The sequence below is a fragment of the Populus trichocarpa genome, chromosome 13, assembly GCF_000002775.5.
Source record: "Populus trichocarpa isolate Nisqually-1 chromosome 13, P.trichocarpa_v4.1, whole genome shotgun sequence".
In the NCBI taxonomy this organism is placed as follows: Eukaryota; Viridiplantae; Streptophyta; class Magnoliopsida; order Malpighiales; family Salicaceae; genus Populus; species Populus trichocarpa.
In genome coordinates this window covers 12718126-12737106 of record NC_037297.2, presented here as the reverse complement: position 1 = coordinate 12737106, position 18981 = coordinate 12718126, and the positions used below count along the sequence as shown (strand labels likewise).

Genomic DNA, 18981 nt, shown 5'->3' with positions numbered 1-18981 from the left:
ACTTTAATATCATGTTAAAGAATTAATTCAACCCAAAAGCTTAAACTGATAGGTATAATTTATATTATTCTCTAACAATATATATATATATATATATATATATATATATATATATATTATAATAAATCGGAATATGAATATGGGCTATTGTAGATTGTAAATCATGTTTTTTGTTTGCAAAAAAGAAGAATGCGTAGGAAGTGAGCTAATAGCTAAACTAATAATAGTTTAACAATAATTAAGTGGTAAAAAGTTAATTAAAAGAGAATATATTTTTTTGTCTGAATTATATCACTTGTATTTCTCAACTCATATACTAAGGTGCTTTCTCTCGTGGTTCTTTTAGAAATAGGCATGTACACATGGATCACATGTATATATGTCCATGATATTAAAAAAACTGGCCTGATTTACTAAGTGTCTTGACATAATTTATTAAGTACCTGGACATATTTGATTGTTGAGATAGAAAAAAAAATTTAGATAAAAATTCGTATTTAACCAGTTAATTACAATCCGAACTACTGTTTAGATTCTGAGTTTGAATAAAATAGTTTGAGTTTATCTTATCCTATAATCTCTCTAATCTCTATGTAAATAAGAAATCTAAATACAATTCTTAACAATTTCAGATCTAATCTTATTTTTTTATTTATTAACGTGGATGTCCGGGTCAGTTTGTGCGCGCCTCGACTAATCCCACGAGTTCTGAAGAACAATCAAATAAACCTTTAGTGGTCCTGAAGTTTGTAAAACTCGAACTGATAATCTCTAAAGAACAAATTTAAAATATAACCATATTTAATCTTCATTGATCGATAAAGAATCCTTGTGAATGCTTAGGAAAGGTACCGATTTCATGTGACCAAACAAAGTTGGATTATTTAAGTTTGAAGCATAATTGAGTAGGTATGTCTCCATTACAATATATTTTGAAAGTAAACGTTCGAGAGCCCGAAAGGACATTTGAAATGTATAACATAATTAAGCTAGCTAATCTTATCTGGTAGAACTTGCAAAGGTAATCTAATAATTAAAAAAAACATTTTTCTTGAAATCTCGTTGGCAGACAACAAAATTCAGGGAGGATATTGATCCTAGATAATATTGACCAGGAGAATCATCGTACATCCACTTTCATTAGTGGCTTAGTGTTATTATTATTACAAAGGATATTTGACAAAGAATGTAGAAAGACTTTTTGGCTTGACTAATCTATTAACACATGAATGTTGATGATACAGAAAAAGTAAAACATAATAATTCACGCCCCAGTCATGCTGGCCTTCTAGCTACGGGGGCGGCCATGCCCGAATGCCTATAAGGCCTTGACTTGGTTTTATTTTATCCATTTTAGTCTTGTCACATATTTTTATGTATTTTTTTTTTTAGTTTAACGTGGATGTCCGGGTCAGCTTGCGCGCACCTCGACTAATCCCACGGGCCCTGAAGTTAACGACCATGTAAGCCTCCAGTGGCCATCATATGAGCAACCACAAGGCTCGAACCTGAGACCACAGAGGGAGCAAACCTCTTGGTCCCAAGCTCTTATCACTGAGCCACCACCTAGATTTTTTTATGTTCCCATGATTGTGCACACAAATTTTTCATGTGTATATAATGTTTTTCTATGCACGCAATTATTTTTTTATATAACTGCCAATATCTCTATTATACCTTAATTTCCTTGAAAAATATTGCAACTAGCATCTATGTCAATGACAAGCATGACCTAGCACTCTATAACTCAATTCTCTTAAAAAATATTTTCTTTTTTTATGAAATAAGTTCAAAAACTAGGTGTATGAATACTCATTCATAAATAAATAAATATAAGTCTTAAGTCTTAGATCTCATTTGTTTTTGTGTTTCAAAAATATTTTAAAAAAAAATTGAATTTTTTTATTTTTTTATTTCAAATTATTTTTTGATATTTTCATATTTTTTTCATGTGCTGGAGTCAAAAATAATTTTTTTTAAAATTAAAAAAATATATATTATTTTGATGTATTTCTAAATAAAAAACACTTTAAAAAATAATTGTTGTCACACTGTCAAACACCCCCATTAGACACGATATACAACCATTAAAGATCATGCCATACAATCTCATACATGAACATCAACCTTCCAATAAGTCTAGGAACCATCATTAACCATCCAACATATCATAAACCACAAACAACCACCCAGCAATTCCTAGAACATACAATTTCTCTTACATTCTTGTATTATTTTTTTAATTATTGTAGATTATTTTCTCCTCTTACATCTTACTAACTTAAATATTAAAGTGTCCCTTGTTCCCACAAAGTACTTGTTTTACAGGGAAGTCCACGAACCAACTCAAGATTGTAGCCCTAGAAAGGTTGATTCTTGTCTAAAGTTTTTCACAACTTCATCAAATGCTATTGAGCTACATGGATCATTTCCTTTACTACACAAATGCCATGCTATATATGAATTCAAATTTTCATTTTATTTCCATTTGTCTTTGCATTAATTCTTTAGCCATCAACACTCATGTGGTATCTTAGTTCAAGTTTTTTCTACAATATATATTAGATATTTTACAAGGAAAAGCTTGTATTTTATACTATTTTATAGCTTTTTAATTTCCACATTATCAACGCAATACTAAACATGTAAGAATATGAAAACAACACATCCCATAATATCTTGGGATCGATTCCCACTTCATCCTCCACACAAGGATAGCTTACCCTCTCAGGCAAAGCTAATAACTTTTGAATATGGTTAAACTACATAGGTAAAATTAAAAGTGGTTACCTTAGTAGGGTTAAGTTAAAGAAAGATTAGGGAGACCATATATTTTGATTAGGAGGAATGCATAAATACTATGAAAAAGCTTAATAATTTAAAGATCAAATTAAAAGATTTTAGAACTTTTGGGCATGAATATAAGATTAGGAGAATGAAAAGAAAGAGAAGAATAAGGAGGAGAGTTTGACATAAAATACTTTACCCCATTGCCATGAGTTTTTTGCATTAGATTCAATGTGTTTATGATACATTACAAGTGCATATGTGTTAACCCTAGTTCAAATTGGAAAAATATAGAATAAAAAAAACGTATGTCTCAAACTATAACATAAAAAACACATAAGTAGTATGTTTTTTTATATGGTTGGTCAGTCTTCTAGGCCTTCTTATCAATATTAGGCTCTAATACACCCTTATAATTTGATTATGGGTATGATCAAACAGCTAAATTAGATTGTAAAAAGGAGAGTCGTCATAACTCATGAGCAGCATTACCAATAGCCTTATATTAAGCATCTGTATAAGATCAAGCAACCATTTTTTACTTACTAGACTTCCAATAGATAACGTTATGACCAAAATAAATAACATAAGCATGTGTAAACTTTCAATCACCAATATTAACAGCCTAATCAGAATCATTGACTTCATATAGTAGGAGATCATAAGTGATAGTAAAAGATAATATAAAATAAAACATACTAAAGATATAATGCCTATAATTTTAAATAAGAAATTTAGATTTCTAAACTCACCTTCTAGTCACTATGAAATTCTTTATATGAATTTTAAATTAACTTTTGAAATTGAATAAAAACATCATAAGTTTCAAATTTATTGTGCAAAGGAAAATACCAAATATGTTTGAAAAAAAAATAACAAATTACATGTATCCATATAAACCAAAAATATAAAGGCCCCAAACATCACTAAAATTAGGATGAACCTAAATGAGATCATTAGACTTTCCTAAACATGCTCCAATGAACCTAAATATGATAATTGAACTTGCTTGAAGGGAAAGCCATATTATTAAAATAATAATTTGTTAAGGAAGAGATTAGAAGAGCCTTATTAGAGAGAATTTGATGCAAGATACGAGACTATGGATGACCAAACCATCAATGCTAGACTTCAGGGATAATTGTTTTGTGATAGAGAACACTTGAGGTCTAAAGATAAAAGGATTGATATTAAAGTTATTATACATCATTTTTAACTATATTGGATAAAAGGGTGATTATGAGCATGGAGTTAAAAAAAATCATTATTTAAAGCAAATTATCATATAAAAGCAAGGATTTCATGATATTAAGAACATGCAAAATGCAAGATAGTTTTAGTAGATATTGAGGTGTATGAATTGAAGTATAACTAAGGTATAAGATATTAGGTTTCTTTTATCACCTACTTCAAGTTGTTCACAACCAATGTAGGGTTCCATGTGAGTGACTCTAATGATGTCTAGTGTGATATAATATCTTGCCTCAATATTAGGATGTTATGATTGGCCATAATTTAAAGATTGTTGACTGGTTGAAGCGCTTTTGGCCAAATATGGAGGACCTAAAATTAAAAAGGCCAAAAAGTTTCCTTTAGGTAAAGAACCTACATTTGAAATGTAGAAGGATAATGATATGGAAATATGATTATATTTATCATGGATTTGGAACTGGGTTTGAGTGTTTTGTTATGGTTGATTCCAACCTAATTCATTCATTTAGCTAAATTTTCTTTTTTTTTAGCGACCTTGTTGATTTCTAATTCATTCATTTATGATACATTACAAGTCAAATTATCGCGTCCTTACTGAATAAGATATATAAACATATGAAACATTTGTTTCTCGAGATCGAAAGGACACATTCTTATCATAATAAACAAAAGAAAAATCCAACTTTTAATTATCAGCATAATAAATTCAAATTATCGCGTCCTTACTGAATAAGATAAACATATGAAACATTTGTTTCTCGAGATCGAAAGGACACATTCTATAGATCATGGTTTTGAATGTGCTAGCTAGTGATATGTGATCTAGATATACGTCAACAATTATTAATGAAGATCATGCTTATCGAGTAGCATTGCATACTTCATTAAATTAATATTTAAAAATAATTTATAACAGCCAGCGTATATTTAATATTAAATATATTAGAAATAGTTCGAAGATTAAGAATATGTACAGGCTTATCCTACCTCACCATATCCTTCCTTGGAGCTTGTTGGTTCGTGTTTCATGCTCATAAATATATAATCCAAGAGGTCAACGGTTAAAAGCTGGTGGTAAATTACAGTACTACTCTGATATTATCTTAAAAAATTTATTACAATATATTAGTTAACAAATAAATTAATTTAAATAATCCATTAAGATAAAATATCTTATGAAATTAACTTAAAACCACTAAACACTACATTAACATTACAAAACAATATGTCTGTATAGAAGATATTAGACATTAATATTCAAATTTTGATGTTTTTTTTAATTAAAAACCAATATCAAACATGTTATCAGAATATTGACCTAATGTATCTGTATGCGCACGCGCACGCAAAGTAGCTACGACTACATTTAATTTTTCAAGTGGCTGTCTTCATCACCCAAATTCTCCTCTCAAACCAATAAAACTCAACGCAGAAAGGCCAAATGTTGGACTAATCAAATAGTGGTACTAAAAGCTTATAGCAACAACAGCTTAACTCAGAAGTTTTTGACATCATTGAGGAAAGTGCTTGAGACTAATTAATCATACACACAAGGGTGCCCTTTCAGTACGCTAAACGTTCAAAAACTAATTCTATCTCCATTGCAAGGCCACAGCATTAATGACTAGACAACCACTCATGGTCCAGACTGATGACCTTAAAATTAATATGCATTTTGGCAGTATTGGTAGGATCCTCGACCCCTACAATTATTTCATTCCTTGGAAAAAATAGATGATTCTTTGTACTGAATTGGACAAGCTCATAACTCATCAAACATTGGCTATGGAGAGAAATTCTGTCAAATGGAATGAGATTAATTGGCATCATAGAACAAGACAAAGTCAGTAAGACCTTAATTTGAGGGTTCCACTTTGTTTAAATATAGATTCAGTAGAGAGGTTATGAGAATATATAAGGAGGTCTCTCATTATCGTTTGAATCACAAGACTAGCTAGAATTCATACGAGGAGAAATATTGATATTATGGCCAATTTGAAGTTTTGGGTATGCCTTGTTTTGCTGTTTCTTACATTAGCAATGTCAGAAACTAGACATCTTGATCAGCCTTACCTCGGGAGGAAGAACCTAGCAAGGATTTTGCAAGAACTGCAAGAGAAATCGAAACAAGTCGATGTGAGATTCATAGATGATGGAGATGTGGCTCGAAGCCCTTACGAATCCAAACGACTCAGCCCAGGAGGGCCAGACCCCAAACATCACTAAAATCTCACTATAGGACTTCCATGCATGTTCATTCAAGTTCCGGCAGAGTAAGTCACCAACTGCAAAACCAAAGTGAGACTAGTACTTTTCATAAGGTTCAGTTTGTGACTGTGAATGCTATTATATAATGAAAAATGTAATGGAATGTATAAGAGAAATTCTGGCTTTTGGCATCGGACTCAATTGTTCATGAACTGAATTATCATGAACAAAGATCAATATATTTGCACTAAATTCCATCTTGTTTTTCTTTAGCTTTACTTTCTTCTACTAACTTGGGCAAACCAAGACCATGTCTCCCTCTTGGATCAATATGTTTCTAGTCATTTCTTTTTTGGATAAGATTTCATACACTGAAACTTAGTTCACTAACTCCTATTTAATAGACTATCCATCCCGGAATTATTTATATTAAATTCTAGTTGGGTCTTATTTATTGAACCACTTGACCGGCATGTAATTAAAAATTTAACATAAAGTATCATTTTTTATATACAGGGAGCTTGAAAAATAATACATTCAACGGGAAGGCAAAGACATTTTCTTTAGGATGCAATATTTAAGCTTTATAACTATTAGAATATGTACTTAGATTCACAACAAAACACTATAAAAGTGGTGCTCTATGAATATAAAATAGTCCTCAAGATTCGAACGTGCAACATCAACAACCTTTTTTTGGTTCCTTGTGTGATCACTAGAGTGTCCCATGTAGTGTTGAAAATCCATCACTTTAATTAGGGCACTATAGCATATTGGATTTATTTGAAAATGCTTACTGCCTTAGAAGGTATTCGATATTCTTCAGATCATGCTATCTTTATTGAAAATGACAAGTTCTTCAACGCCTTGCTCTTTGAACAGTCACAAGCTGAGAAGCACATGAATCCAAATTCCCGCATGGGAAAAGGTAACATGAGCGATCCTTGAACAATATAAAAATTAATTCTCTTGCAATAAAATATACTTGTATTAGGGTTTTATCTACCTATTTTATTATTTTGAACACTATTTTTCTATTTTATATGTATTTGATTGCTAATGAGTTGCTAAACAACAATTCTTGAGTTGAAACCTCGCTCTCTTTAAAACAAAACTGATATATTTGAATAGATTAAGGGGGAAAAATGGTGGGAGGCAAGGCTAATTGGGGGATGGTGGAGACCTCAAGGAGTGGTCTGTTGATAGATGGGAGGCAAGCCACAGTATCAGCACTCACACATCAATATGAAGATGCTCAAGGACACCATAAGTACTGTTGATACTTGTACTTACCAAAAACAAAATTAAATAAGGTCCACTGAACTCCATAAAAAGAAAAAAAATTATAAAAAAACTTAAAGTTCTAAATTATTATTTAACTAATCAATTAATGAACTGTGCATTGTGGGCAATTTCTCAAATATAATCCTTCAAAAATTATTTAATATTATATATAAGGATGTTAAACAAAATCATGAATTAAATTTCATGAAATTGCTTTTAGATTTTTTTAATGAGATTACTTCCAATGATTATTCATTATTCACGTATGTGTTCATACTTAGAAAACTCTTAGAATGAAAGGATACATAATTTAAATAGATTACATAATATATAGGTTTGTGGAGAAGTTATAAGAGATTTTATTCAATGAATTTAGGTCAAACATGAATAAAAATAATTTCTATTTATTAAAATCAAACACCTTAGAAAATCCTAAAATGGTTTTTTAAAAATATACATTTTTTTATTAAAAGAAGTAATATTTTATGAAGTTGTAGAAAATTTTATTCAATGAATTTATACTATTAATGAAATAATGTGTCTTATTAAATAGAATAAATATTGAAACAATGTATATTTACCAAAGATTTAACACACGTTTAACGAGGGAATCCTAAAAGGTCGTTTCAAAAAATATGTATTTTTACTGAAAATTTACTTTATGTAAAGGGGTTATAAATTAAAACTATAATAAATGAATTGTGATCATTATGTTCTATTAAAAATATATAACTAAAACTAATTCTTATCCATTTGGCCCTTTTGTAGATCCTATTGTTGCTATGATTTCCGAGGCGCCTGTTAATGGATCAACAGAAAAGGATGGATTAATGTACTCATATTGTAAGAAAAGCCGACTTACTGAGGAGAATGGTTTAAAAAAGAATGGCTTAATTTCTTGACTGTATTTGGACCATCGTGAGTAGCTCATATCTGTTTGGAATTATAGTAGTGGTTGTGTTTTAAAATGTTTTTTGTTTAGAAATATATTAAAATAATATATTTTTATTTTTAAAAAATTATTTTTAAAATTAATATATCAAACCAATTTATTTTAACAAATAAAAAAAAGAAATTTGAGGGAAAACCGCGTTCCCGTATAGACTTTGAGGCTGCACAAAATACACGTCCTACTGCCACCAATCCGAGACTAGATGCCCTGCATGGAATGGAGGCTGTCACATCTACCAATTTGTCCAGCTCGTCCACGCCACCGTCCAGCAATGAAAGTGGGCTGAATGTGTTGTCTGTGCCAAGTTGTCGTTCACCGGTGGATGCTACTCGTAGTTCAAATCAACAAGGCAAGGCTCTTATTATATCTAATTGGCTATGGCTCATAAGATCACATGAAAAATGACAGGTCTTTGTTTCATGCCAAGAACCAACCTTGCCGTGAGTATGTCATCACTACAAATGGTGATAAAATTGATGTGGTGGTTCGAATCATGTGGTTGCTTATATGATGGCTACTGGAGGCTTATATAATCGTTAACTTCAGGACCCGTGGGATTAATCGAGGTGCGCGCAAGTTGGTCCGGACACCTACGTTAAACTAAAAAAAAATAAAAAAAAATGTGGCTGGGGTATCTTACACCATCTATCTCATTATATCATACTTTAATTATTTGTTCCCTTTTTATCAAATAATTTATTATCTATTAGTCAGATTACCAAAATACTAAACTGTGTTGTTATAATGATCCCTGAATTTTGCTTAATGTAAGATATCTAGACATGGATGATCATCGGGCATGGTACTAATACGAAGGTTTCTACTCTGTCGATAATGTGTCGATAGGATTTCCATTAGGTTGTTCAGAACATGGCTTTCCCATTTGATTGTGCTATGTGGCGCTACAATACAATTAATTTTTCGTGAAATTTTTTTGACAACAACATTTAATTATTGCAGTGTAAAACTTAATGGCAATTTAAACAGTTTTCATGATTATATTTGTGTAGTGCATTTTTAACTTTCTTTTAATTTAGCGTTTATAAAAATTTTGATTAGGTTTATATATGTTAGTATAGATGTTGTGATAAAAAAAAAAAAAAAAACAGATTAGGTTAGTGAGTTCACAACTAGAAAATTGATTTTTACTGACAGAATATTTTATTAGTGATTAAATTTTATTTTTATCGGTATATATATCACCAATGGATTCCTCGATGAAAACCTCTCACCGAAGAGTTTCCCATTAGGGATATCAAGTTCTTTGGTAATTCAACCAATGAAGTTACTTACGGACAAAAATATCAACACAAAGTTCATGTTAAAAAAACAATTGGCAACCATTTTTTTGTCAGTAAATCTATGAGTAAATATTACTAACGAATCAACGATCGAATACCCATCGATAATAGATCATGTATCATCGATTGTTTCACCAACAAAATTCTATCTGTGAATTTGTTTATCTGTATGAAATACTTCACAACTCTTCTAAGGAAAATAGGTCTACATTAATGATGGAATCACTTACAAATTTAATGTATGTCGGTGATTCCATCGATATTTCAATTCAATACATACTTATTTGAATCAAACAATTTGACATTAAACAACTAAATTAAATTGAAGAACACATTTTATATTATTAATGTAATTATAAAATCAATTACAAATATCTTTATACATTAGAAAGAAGCTAGAGCTACAAGTGGAGGTGAAGGGGGAGGAAAATCTCCTACAGGTCCATAAAGGAGGGATAATGAGTCTACATGTATGTCATCGTCTACTCTGATTGCTTTTTACTTCATTCTTTGTACTATGCTTCCAGTTCAACCCTCATATTAGCCATCACAACAACAATTTATTCTTAAACGGTCGTTAATGGCTGACTTTGGTTGGATTATGGGGTTCATATGATTAAGAGTCTACAACTCGCCCTTATATCTTAGGTCGTAGTCATATAGATACCGCTAACCCAATTCCTACCAAGTTCATCAGTTGCTCCAACCTCCAACCACAACTTTGAATAGTATTCCAGATGGGTTGAAAGGTTCTCTCTATGTTTGGCACACATGCTGGCGTTATATGTTTCCTACATAAAAAAACAATTCAAAGATGTCGATAAAAAAACATTTGTTCAAAAAAAAATTCTAAAGGTTTCAAAGTTTACTCACAACAAATGTCCCGGCTCGACTATCCACAAACTACTACACCTTTTTCGATATATCCTCTTTTCGTATATGTGTTTTCATATATAACTCCATCGGAGTTGGCTCATGCTGAAGTTGTGTTGCTTGTAAAATAAATCATTAATTAAACTTTCTGACAAATAATCACCGACATCTAAAGAAAAATACTTACAAGTGAAGCAGGCTTTTACTAGGCACTTTGCATGGTTAATAAAAGAAAATGATTAACAGGTATGCTTACTAATGGAATCGTAAATCCCTTTATTTTTATTCAAGGACCCACTTCATTATCGCCTCCTAAAACCCTCTAGCTTTAAGAATTATATATATATCTTTCAATTATTGTTAGTGATTTGGGAAGGTCTAAAATTCTTTCACGCCTCAAAGTCATCTAACTCGGTTATTCTCTTAGTATAGGTGTGCCCGTTATACCAGAAATCATGCAACTTGGTTCAGAAATTCATTAAACAAAAGAAATATAACAAAATTATATATAATTTCACAAAAAAATATATATACTTCATATGTTAGAACTTACCTAGTTGTGATGTGATTTTCCAAACTTGTCTAACCGCCCTAGAGTTTGTAACATCCCATCAAAATTTTTCCTTATAATCATTTTCATAAAACAATCAGTTTCTAAATTTAAAAAATATGTATATTATGTAAAAGTATTGATTACTAACCTTAAACTTTCCCCCACCATGCCTCAACCATAGGCACTCATTCTAGATGATATCTAAGTTAGCTTTATTGAAATGAAGGCACTTTCATCGGTGTTTTCATCATTGATGTTATCATACATGTAACTTCTATATTTATGAACTTGAAAATCAATTAATTAATGAAAAAATATATAAACACTAAATAGAAAGACTATATTTTCTGCTCTATGATATTGCAATTTAATCACCTATTCTAACTTGTCATAATAATCAACTTTAAACTCATTAGAAGTTGATCTTTTAACACAACTCGTATTATAAGTATTTATGCCCTCTTCATACTCTTCAACATGAAAGATATATTCATTAATGAAATATCAATTATAACACTAGACCTTTCTTTTAGGACCTAAAGATAGTAATTTCAAACTATCAGCATTGCCTCCCATATTGTACACCTGGTTAAAGATAATAGTAAATCAATGATCGATGAAAAAAGTTAAGTAAATATATTATTATTAAAGTTACAAATTATTATATACTTGTATTTTAAACCACGTGGTAAATATTTCATCTTGTAATTAAGAAATTTAAACTTCAGTAAGATATGGATTTTGAGATAACAAAAATTGACAATATTGCCTGTAAGAAAATTATTGAGAATTTAGCCTATTTGAGAATACAAGAGAAAATTATTTAAGATTATAAATTTGTAAAATTAACTTACTGAACAAAATATATATATATTCATCGTAGTTAAATAGTACATAATTTTATACTTGTCTGAATTCAATGTCTGTCAAATATCTTCTCAAAACTATATTCTTCAATAATTGTCATCTAGCATAAAAAATATTGATAAATTCTCATTCAGCATTTCACCACCATCATCATGCCTTGGAACACGGTTGATTCTTTTTCTCATAAGATGCTTAAAATAATACAAGATAAATATTGAAATCTTTTCAGTATATAAGACTCATATATCAAAACCTCAACATGTGTCATATTTTTAATCTTTTTTTAATTGAACAAGTACTTGTATAAAAGTAGATATAGATTGAATGGCCAAATGTTTTAAAAAATACAATAGAAACTTAAGATGTATGTAATTCCTAACCTCTTGAATGGATACATTCCTCTGTACTGCACAAGCCCTCCAACTTTTACCTTATACGCTAAATGTATGGGAAAATACTATATTGAGTTGAAGAATGAGGGAAGAAAGATCATTTCAAGTTTGTATATTGTCTCAATGATGTTTGTTTTATATTGCTCCATGTGTTGGGAACATAACTTATTCAAACAAAAATATCTAAAAAAGTGACTATTCTCCATGAGTGCATCTCATATCTTTTTTTGCAATAAATATCTATAAGCAATCGGAATGAGTGTTTGTATACACACATGATTGTCATGACTCTTCATTTTATACAATTTGCATTCCTTTAAATTCATCATTTTAGTTATGTTTGATGCATATTCATTAGGAAATTATAGACTCTTAAGCCATTTAAAAACAATAATTTTTTTTAAGGCAAATATGGCTTTAGACTTCATATTTTGATGGTTACAAAACAAAACTATATCCATTATAGGTTTTATATTGTCCTTTTTTTTTTCTTTTGATGTTTATAAACGTGTTAAAAATGTTCTCAACCACATTCTTCTTAATATCATGGCAACCAAATTATGGCGGATGACATTAGTCTTTTAATAAGAAAACTCATAAAAAAACATTTTGTTTTACCTAGTTATGGGTTAAACCAAAACCAAGAAGCTTCTAGTTACTAGATTGAAAACCAAATGCAATGTCCTCATACTACGAGACTACATCAGATAATTCTTCACCCAATAGTATCGGTGATGCAACATCCTTTTTAGTTTTACCTTTCAAAAAGTCTTTCCTATTGTTTTTGTATCAATGACGACTTAGCAATAACCTCTGGTGGTAATCAACAAAATAAGTTTTACCATTATTCGTTAAGGTGAAGGTCATATTGTTTTTCATATTGTATAGATAAGCTATTTTTTCATGTGTGCTCTATCTTAAAACCATATCATACACAGAAAATTATTTATATTCCACATCAGAGTTGTCTTTATCTTAAAAGCCTCGAATACTTATAATTGATTCAACTTACCAATGAATGGTTGAAGACAAAAATCTATATTTCCACTTGGATTGTAAGGATCGGGTATGACCATAGATAATAACATGAATGTTGGCCTCATACACATTCCCGGAGACAAGTTGTAAATTTTTAGTATGATTGATCAATATGAATAGGGTGTAGGAAAGGATCCAAATAGATTAAACCTATCAATACACAAACCAAGGTGTATGTTTTGTGGTCCTATTGAAAACTGAGGATGTATCTTATTAAACCGCTTCCAAGTTTCACCATTAGAATGGTGCACCATGACTCTATCTACCACATCATGTCACATAATAACATGTCATGTGCTTAACTATCTTCAAAGGTATAAATAATGTTTTACAGCTTCGGAGTGGTTGGGAAGTATCTTAGCATTTTGTATGCGATAAGTGTCCCTTCTTTGCTAGTATTGGGTTTATATCGAGTATGCTCACAGGTTTTGCACTTGATTAAATTTGCATCTTCACCATAGAACAACATGCAAAAGTTTAGGCACATATAAATTTTTTGTATCCTAAGCCAGTGGGTTTTATCATGAATTTTACAGCATAGAAGTTCTTTTTCAGCCTATTCCCTTTAAGTAAAATGTTTTTCACCCATTTGATGATGTTATCATAATCGATCTCACTCAATCTATAATCTGACTTGATAGTAAACACTTGTGCAATGACTGATAATTTATTGTGACTTGTGCACTCATCCCATAATGATTCATCGAAATCTTTCAAAAGTTCAAAAAACTTAGTTGCATCTATATTTGGTTTTTTAATGACACATAAACCTTCACCTGAATAACCATAATTTATTCTCATTGCATCCATCATCATATTTTTATAATGATTACTATTATCATCTAGAACTTCATGTATGTTTCAAGAACTTGATGTTAAGCCAACAGTCCTTTCTAACATGATCTCATAAGGAACATAGGGTTCTTCATGTGCAAGTCAACACAAGTATTTCTCTATGAATTATTTTTATAAGATGCATTATCACAACATAAGGAACTTTTTATTTTTACACTTTACATATGGACATCTAATTTCATCTCCACTAATATTCTTTAGATATAGAAGTGAAAAATTAATAAAACCCTCGACCCCTTTTGGTGAATCTCGATGCATCAAAGAACAATCATCTATTACTTATGAAACCTATATATAATATTGATGATAACATTTATTAATAGTTTACATCAATTCAAAATTCAACTTTGGTAATTAAAAATAAATTTACAATCTAATAACATTTATCATTATCTGAATGTGAACTAGTAATCGGTACCTAACTAATTATCTATCATTCATTCAATTCAAATTTATCCAATCTAAATTAATACCATTTAATTGTTATCAATTTAAAAAAAAATCATTTTTTTCTAAAATTTCCAACTTAACAATAAAATTTACAAAATGTGATTGGTACCCATCAATTCTTCCAGTATAACAACCTAAATTACAAAATCAAACATAATTTTATAAATTACAAACAAATTCATTTTTTTCTAAATCTCAAACAAAGCCTAACATACAAATCATATTCAATACATTAAAACTCTCTATGAAAAAGCAATAAAACACTTAAATATACAAGAAAACTACAAATACAACATAATATCATAAATTAACCTAAAATATAAATGGGTAGGTTTGCTTATTTGGTGTGGAGAATATTTAGAAAACAATTAAACTTAGACAGTGATGCTAACACTAGAGGTGTTCACTTTCCGGTTTAGTCCGATTCAAGCCCGGAAATATAACCAAACTAGGAGTTAGTATTCCTCAGTAACATGATGTTACTGACTAGGACCAAACTGAAAACCAGTTCAAATAGAACCGGTTTGGTTCGAGTCGAGTTGGTTTTTTACATTAAAAACTACAAAAACTGGAAAGCAAAATCAATTATATTGTTCATCCAAACCAACTCCATAGCAATATCTAGTCGGATTAAATCATAACAAACAAAAAAGGCAATTGTAAAGCACTATTTCTTTCCATATACCAGTATTAAACAAGATTGTCAATTTCAAATCTCCTAATTTGACCAAACAATTAAGCATAACAAAATTTTCTCACATGTGGAACATGGACACAAAAAAGGCATGGAAAGTGGAAACCACAGCTACATCTTGATGCAAGATATCATCAATTAATTAACTCTTCAACAATGCTAAAATAATGAACATCACTAGTCATATTACTGAGCCTAAAAGATTATGGTTTTTTGCTTATAATTACCTTATAAATAAACAAAAAAAAAGGAGATGAGAGAGAGAGAGAGAGAGATAGCAAAAGGAGGTGAAAAGGTGCGAGTGGGCTGTTGTCAAAACTCAAAAAGGAGATTTAGGTTGACAAGAGAGGAGAAAACAAGAGATGGGGGTAGATGGGGTGGCTTAAAAGGGGATAAAATGATTTAAGGTTAGGTTATGTTTCCTTACCCTGCATATTTTTTAAGACAAATTCAAGTTTAATTGAATCGGTCTAGTTCAATTATTTTCAACTTTTTAAAACTGAAACCAAAATGGATCGAGTGATTTTTCTAATTTTTAAATCAGTTTCTTTTGTTTTTCCTCTCACTTTGATTTTTTTTTTGTTTAATTAATTGATTAGTTTTGTTAACACCCCTAACTTACACTACTGCATGTTGGGGTGGTTGAAATTATGAGGATAAGGCCTAGTTTTGTGGCAAAATAAAGGGAAAGGATTGTCATTTTGATCTGTAGTTAAAGAAAAAGAGGAAGAAGATGAGGATGTGGTTGTTGTTGGTTATAACACTTTTAAATTTGCTAATGAAATCACCGACAAAAATCAATAAAGTGGATTTCAAAAACTGTGGCATTGGTTGTTGGTTTTGGTTTTTTTTTCTCAATAAAAAACAATTTTTCTATTTCAATTTTTAAATTAAAGAAAATTTTGAGCAATTCCTGAGTTAATAAATTTAGTAAATTAAAAGTGGAAAATGTTAAATAATATTTATCTAGTCTTATTTATTAATAGTAGAATATTATTTTCAATTTAACCTATATATAATTCCTTTGTATTGAGGTTACCTCTAAGCACTCATAATAAACAGATTATTGAGAATTCTAGCCTTCTTTTATGTTTGATCTTAATTATTTTAACATGGTATCAGAACTGGTTTTATGGAACGAGGCTTAATCTCAAATACAGCTTTCACGGATCCAACTGTTAAATAAATTTTTTTTAGTGAGATTTTTTCTTCCACTTCTACAAAATCTAGTATTTTGTCTTTCTATAAAATTTGGTATTTTTTCTTTCCGTTAGCTTCTGTAATTTGATATTTGTGTTCAGTGTCTGCAATTATTTTGGTATTTCGTCTTCCCTTCAGCTTCTGTAATTTGGTATTTGCGTTCAGTTTTTGCAAATTTGTTTTATGTTTTGGAGTAATCGTACAATTTCGAGAAGATATTTGTTTAGTTTCTGCAATTTGGTATTTTATTTTTCGCTGCTTTTGCACTCTGGTTCTCTGTGATTGTTGATTATGGCTACTAAAAGAGATGGTTCGCTTCAGTCTGTGAGTGTGAGGTTGGATGGGAAGAACTATTCGTATTGGAGTTATGTAATGAGAAATTTTCTTAAGGGTAAGAAGACGTAGGGATATGTCAGTGGTACTTATGTGGTACCTAAGAATATTGAAGAAGGGGATGTTGTTTTGATACATGCATGAGAAGCAAACAATGCAAAGATCATTACTTGGATCAACAATTCTGTTGAGCATTCTATAGGTGCACAGTTGGCGAAGTATAAGACGACAAAGGAGGTTTGGGATCATCGGCAATGGTTATTCACGCAATCAAATTTTGTAAAGTAGTATTAGGTAGAGAATGACATACGAGCTCTTCACTAGAAGAATATGAGTATTCAGGAGTTCTATTCTGCCATGAAAGATCTTTGGGATCAATTGGCTCTTATAGAATCGGCAAAATTAAAGGCATATAGTGCTTATATTGAGCGTAGAGAGCAACAATGATTGGTACAGTTTTTAACAGCACTTCATAATGACTTCGAAGGACTTAAAGGTTTAATATTGCATCGCTCTCCACTACCTTTTGTTGATTCGATTGTCAGTGAGTTATTGGCTGAAGAAATACATCTTCAGTCGTATTCTAAAAAGGGTATTCTTTCTGCTTTGAATCCTTCTTTACTAGCAGTACCCTCTAAGCAATTCTCCAATCACCACCATAAGCCTTACATAAGCCTTATATTGAGTGCAGTTTTTGTAAGCAGAAAGGTCATTGGAAAGCTCAGTGTCCTAAGTTGAGACAACAGAATCAAGCTTGGAAGCCTAGCAGCCAGTCATAATCTAATGCTCATAGACCATCTCAGAGTTATAAACCATCACACCACAATACCGCAGCAGCAACTTCCTCAGTCTCTATTACCAATCCTAGTACTTTGGCTGAGCAATTTCAGACGTTTCTCTCATTGTAGCCACAAACAATGTCTGCTTCTTCTTCCATAGGTCAGTTGCCTCATAGTTCCTCATGTATGTCACATTCTGAATGGGTTTTGGATTCTGGTGTTTCACATTATATGTCTCCAGATTCTTCATATTTTACCTATGTTTCCCCTCCGCCCTCCATTCCTGTTATAACTGCTGATGGCACTCACATGCCCTTAGTAGGTGTTGGTTCTGTTGTCACACCTCACATGTCTCTTCCTAATATTTATCTTATTCCAAACCTCAAATTGAATCCTGCTTCTGTTGGTCAATTATGTGATTCTGGTGATAATTTAGTCATTTTTTCCTCTTTTTTTTGTTGTGTACAGGATTTGCAGTCTTAGAAGCTGATTGGGACATGCCGTAGGGAGAATGGACTATACATTTTGGATGAGTTAAAAGTGTCAGTTCCTACTGTTGCTACTACTGTTGATTTGTCTTCTTTTCATTTGAGTCCTTCATCTTCTAGTTTTTATTTATGGCATTCTCGTCTAGGACATGTTTCGTCTTCTCGTTTGAGAATTTTGGCATCCACAGGAGCCTTACAAAATTTGAAAACTTCTGACATTTATGATAGTAGTGGATGTAAACTGACAAAATTTTTTGTTTTACCTTTTAATCAAAGTATTTATGTTTCTTCTTCACCATTTGATTTGATTCATTCTAATGTATGAGGACCTTCTCCTATTTTCACAAAAGAAGGGTCTCGATATTATGTCTCTTTTATTGATGATCATTCTCGTTATTGTTGAGTTTATTTAATAAAACATCGTTTTGAATTCTTTGAGATATATACAGCTTTTCAAGCTCTTGTCAAAACTCAACATTCTATAGTGATCAAATGCTTTAGGTGTGATTTGGATAGGGAATACACCTTTAATAAAAAATTTCAATTGCTTGCCTTAGATGGAACCATCCACCAAACTTCATGTACAGATACTCCTAAGCAAAATGGTGTTGCTGAAAGAAAATATAGGCACATTATCGAAACTACTAGTTCTCTCTTGTTATCTGCTTTTATTCCAAAGAAAACATAGGCACCTTTATTTTTTAAGACAAATTCA

The 18981-nt window shown here is 30.8% G+C and overlaps 1 protein-coding gene across 1 annotated transcript; it reads left to right on the top strand.

Moving 5' to 3' along the window:
• The first annotated feature begins 5946 nt into the window (after positions 1-5946).
• Positions 5947-6584, top strand: LOC18104519 (CLAVATA3/ESR (CLE)-related protein 4). The gene has a single exon (XM_006376295.3). It carries the CDS (start codon positions 5986-5988, stop codon positions 6223-6225), a length of 240 nt encoding a protein of 79 aa, XP_006376357.1. The 5' UTR covers positions 5947-5985; the 3' UTR covers positions 6226-6584.
• The last annotated feature ends 12397 nt before the right edge of the window (positions 6585-18981 follow it).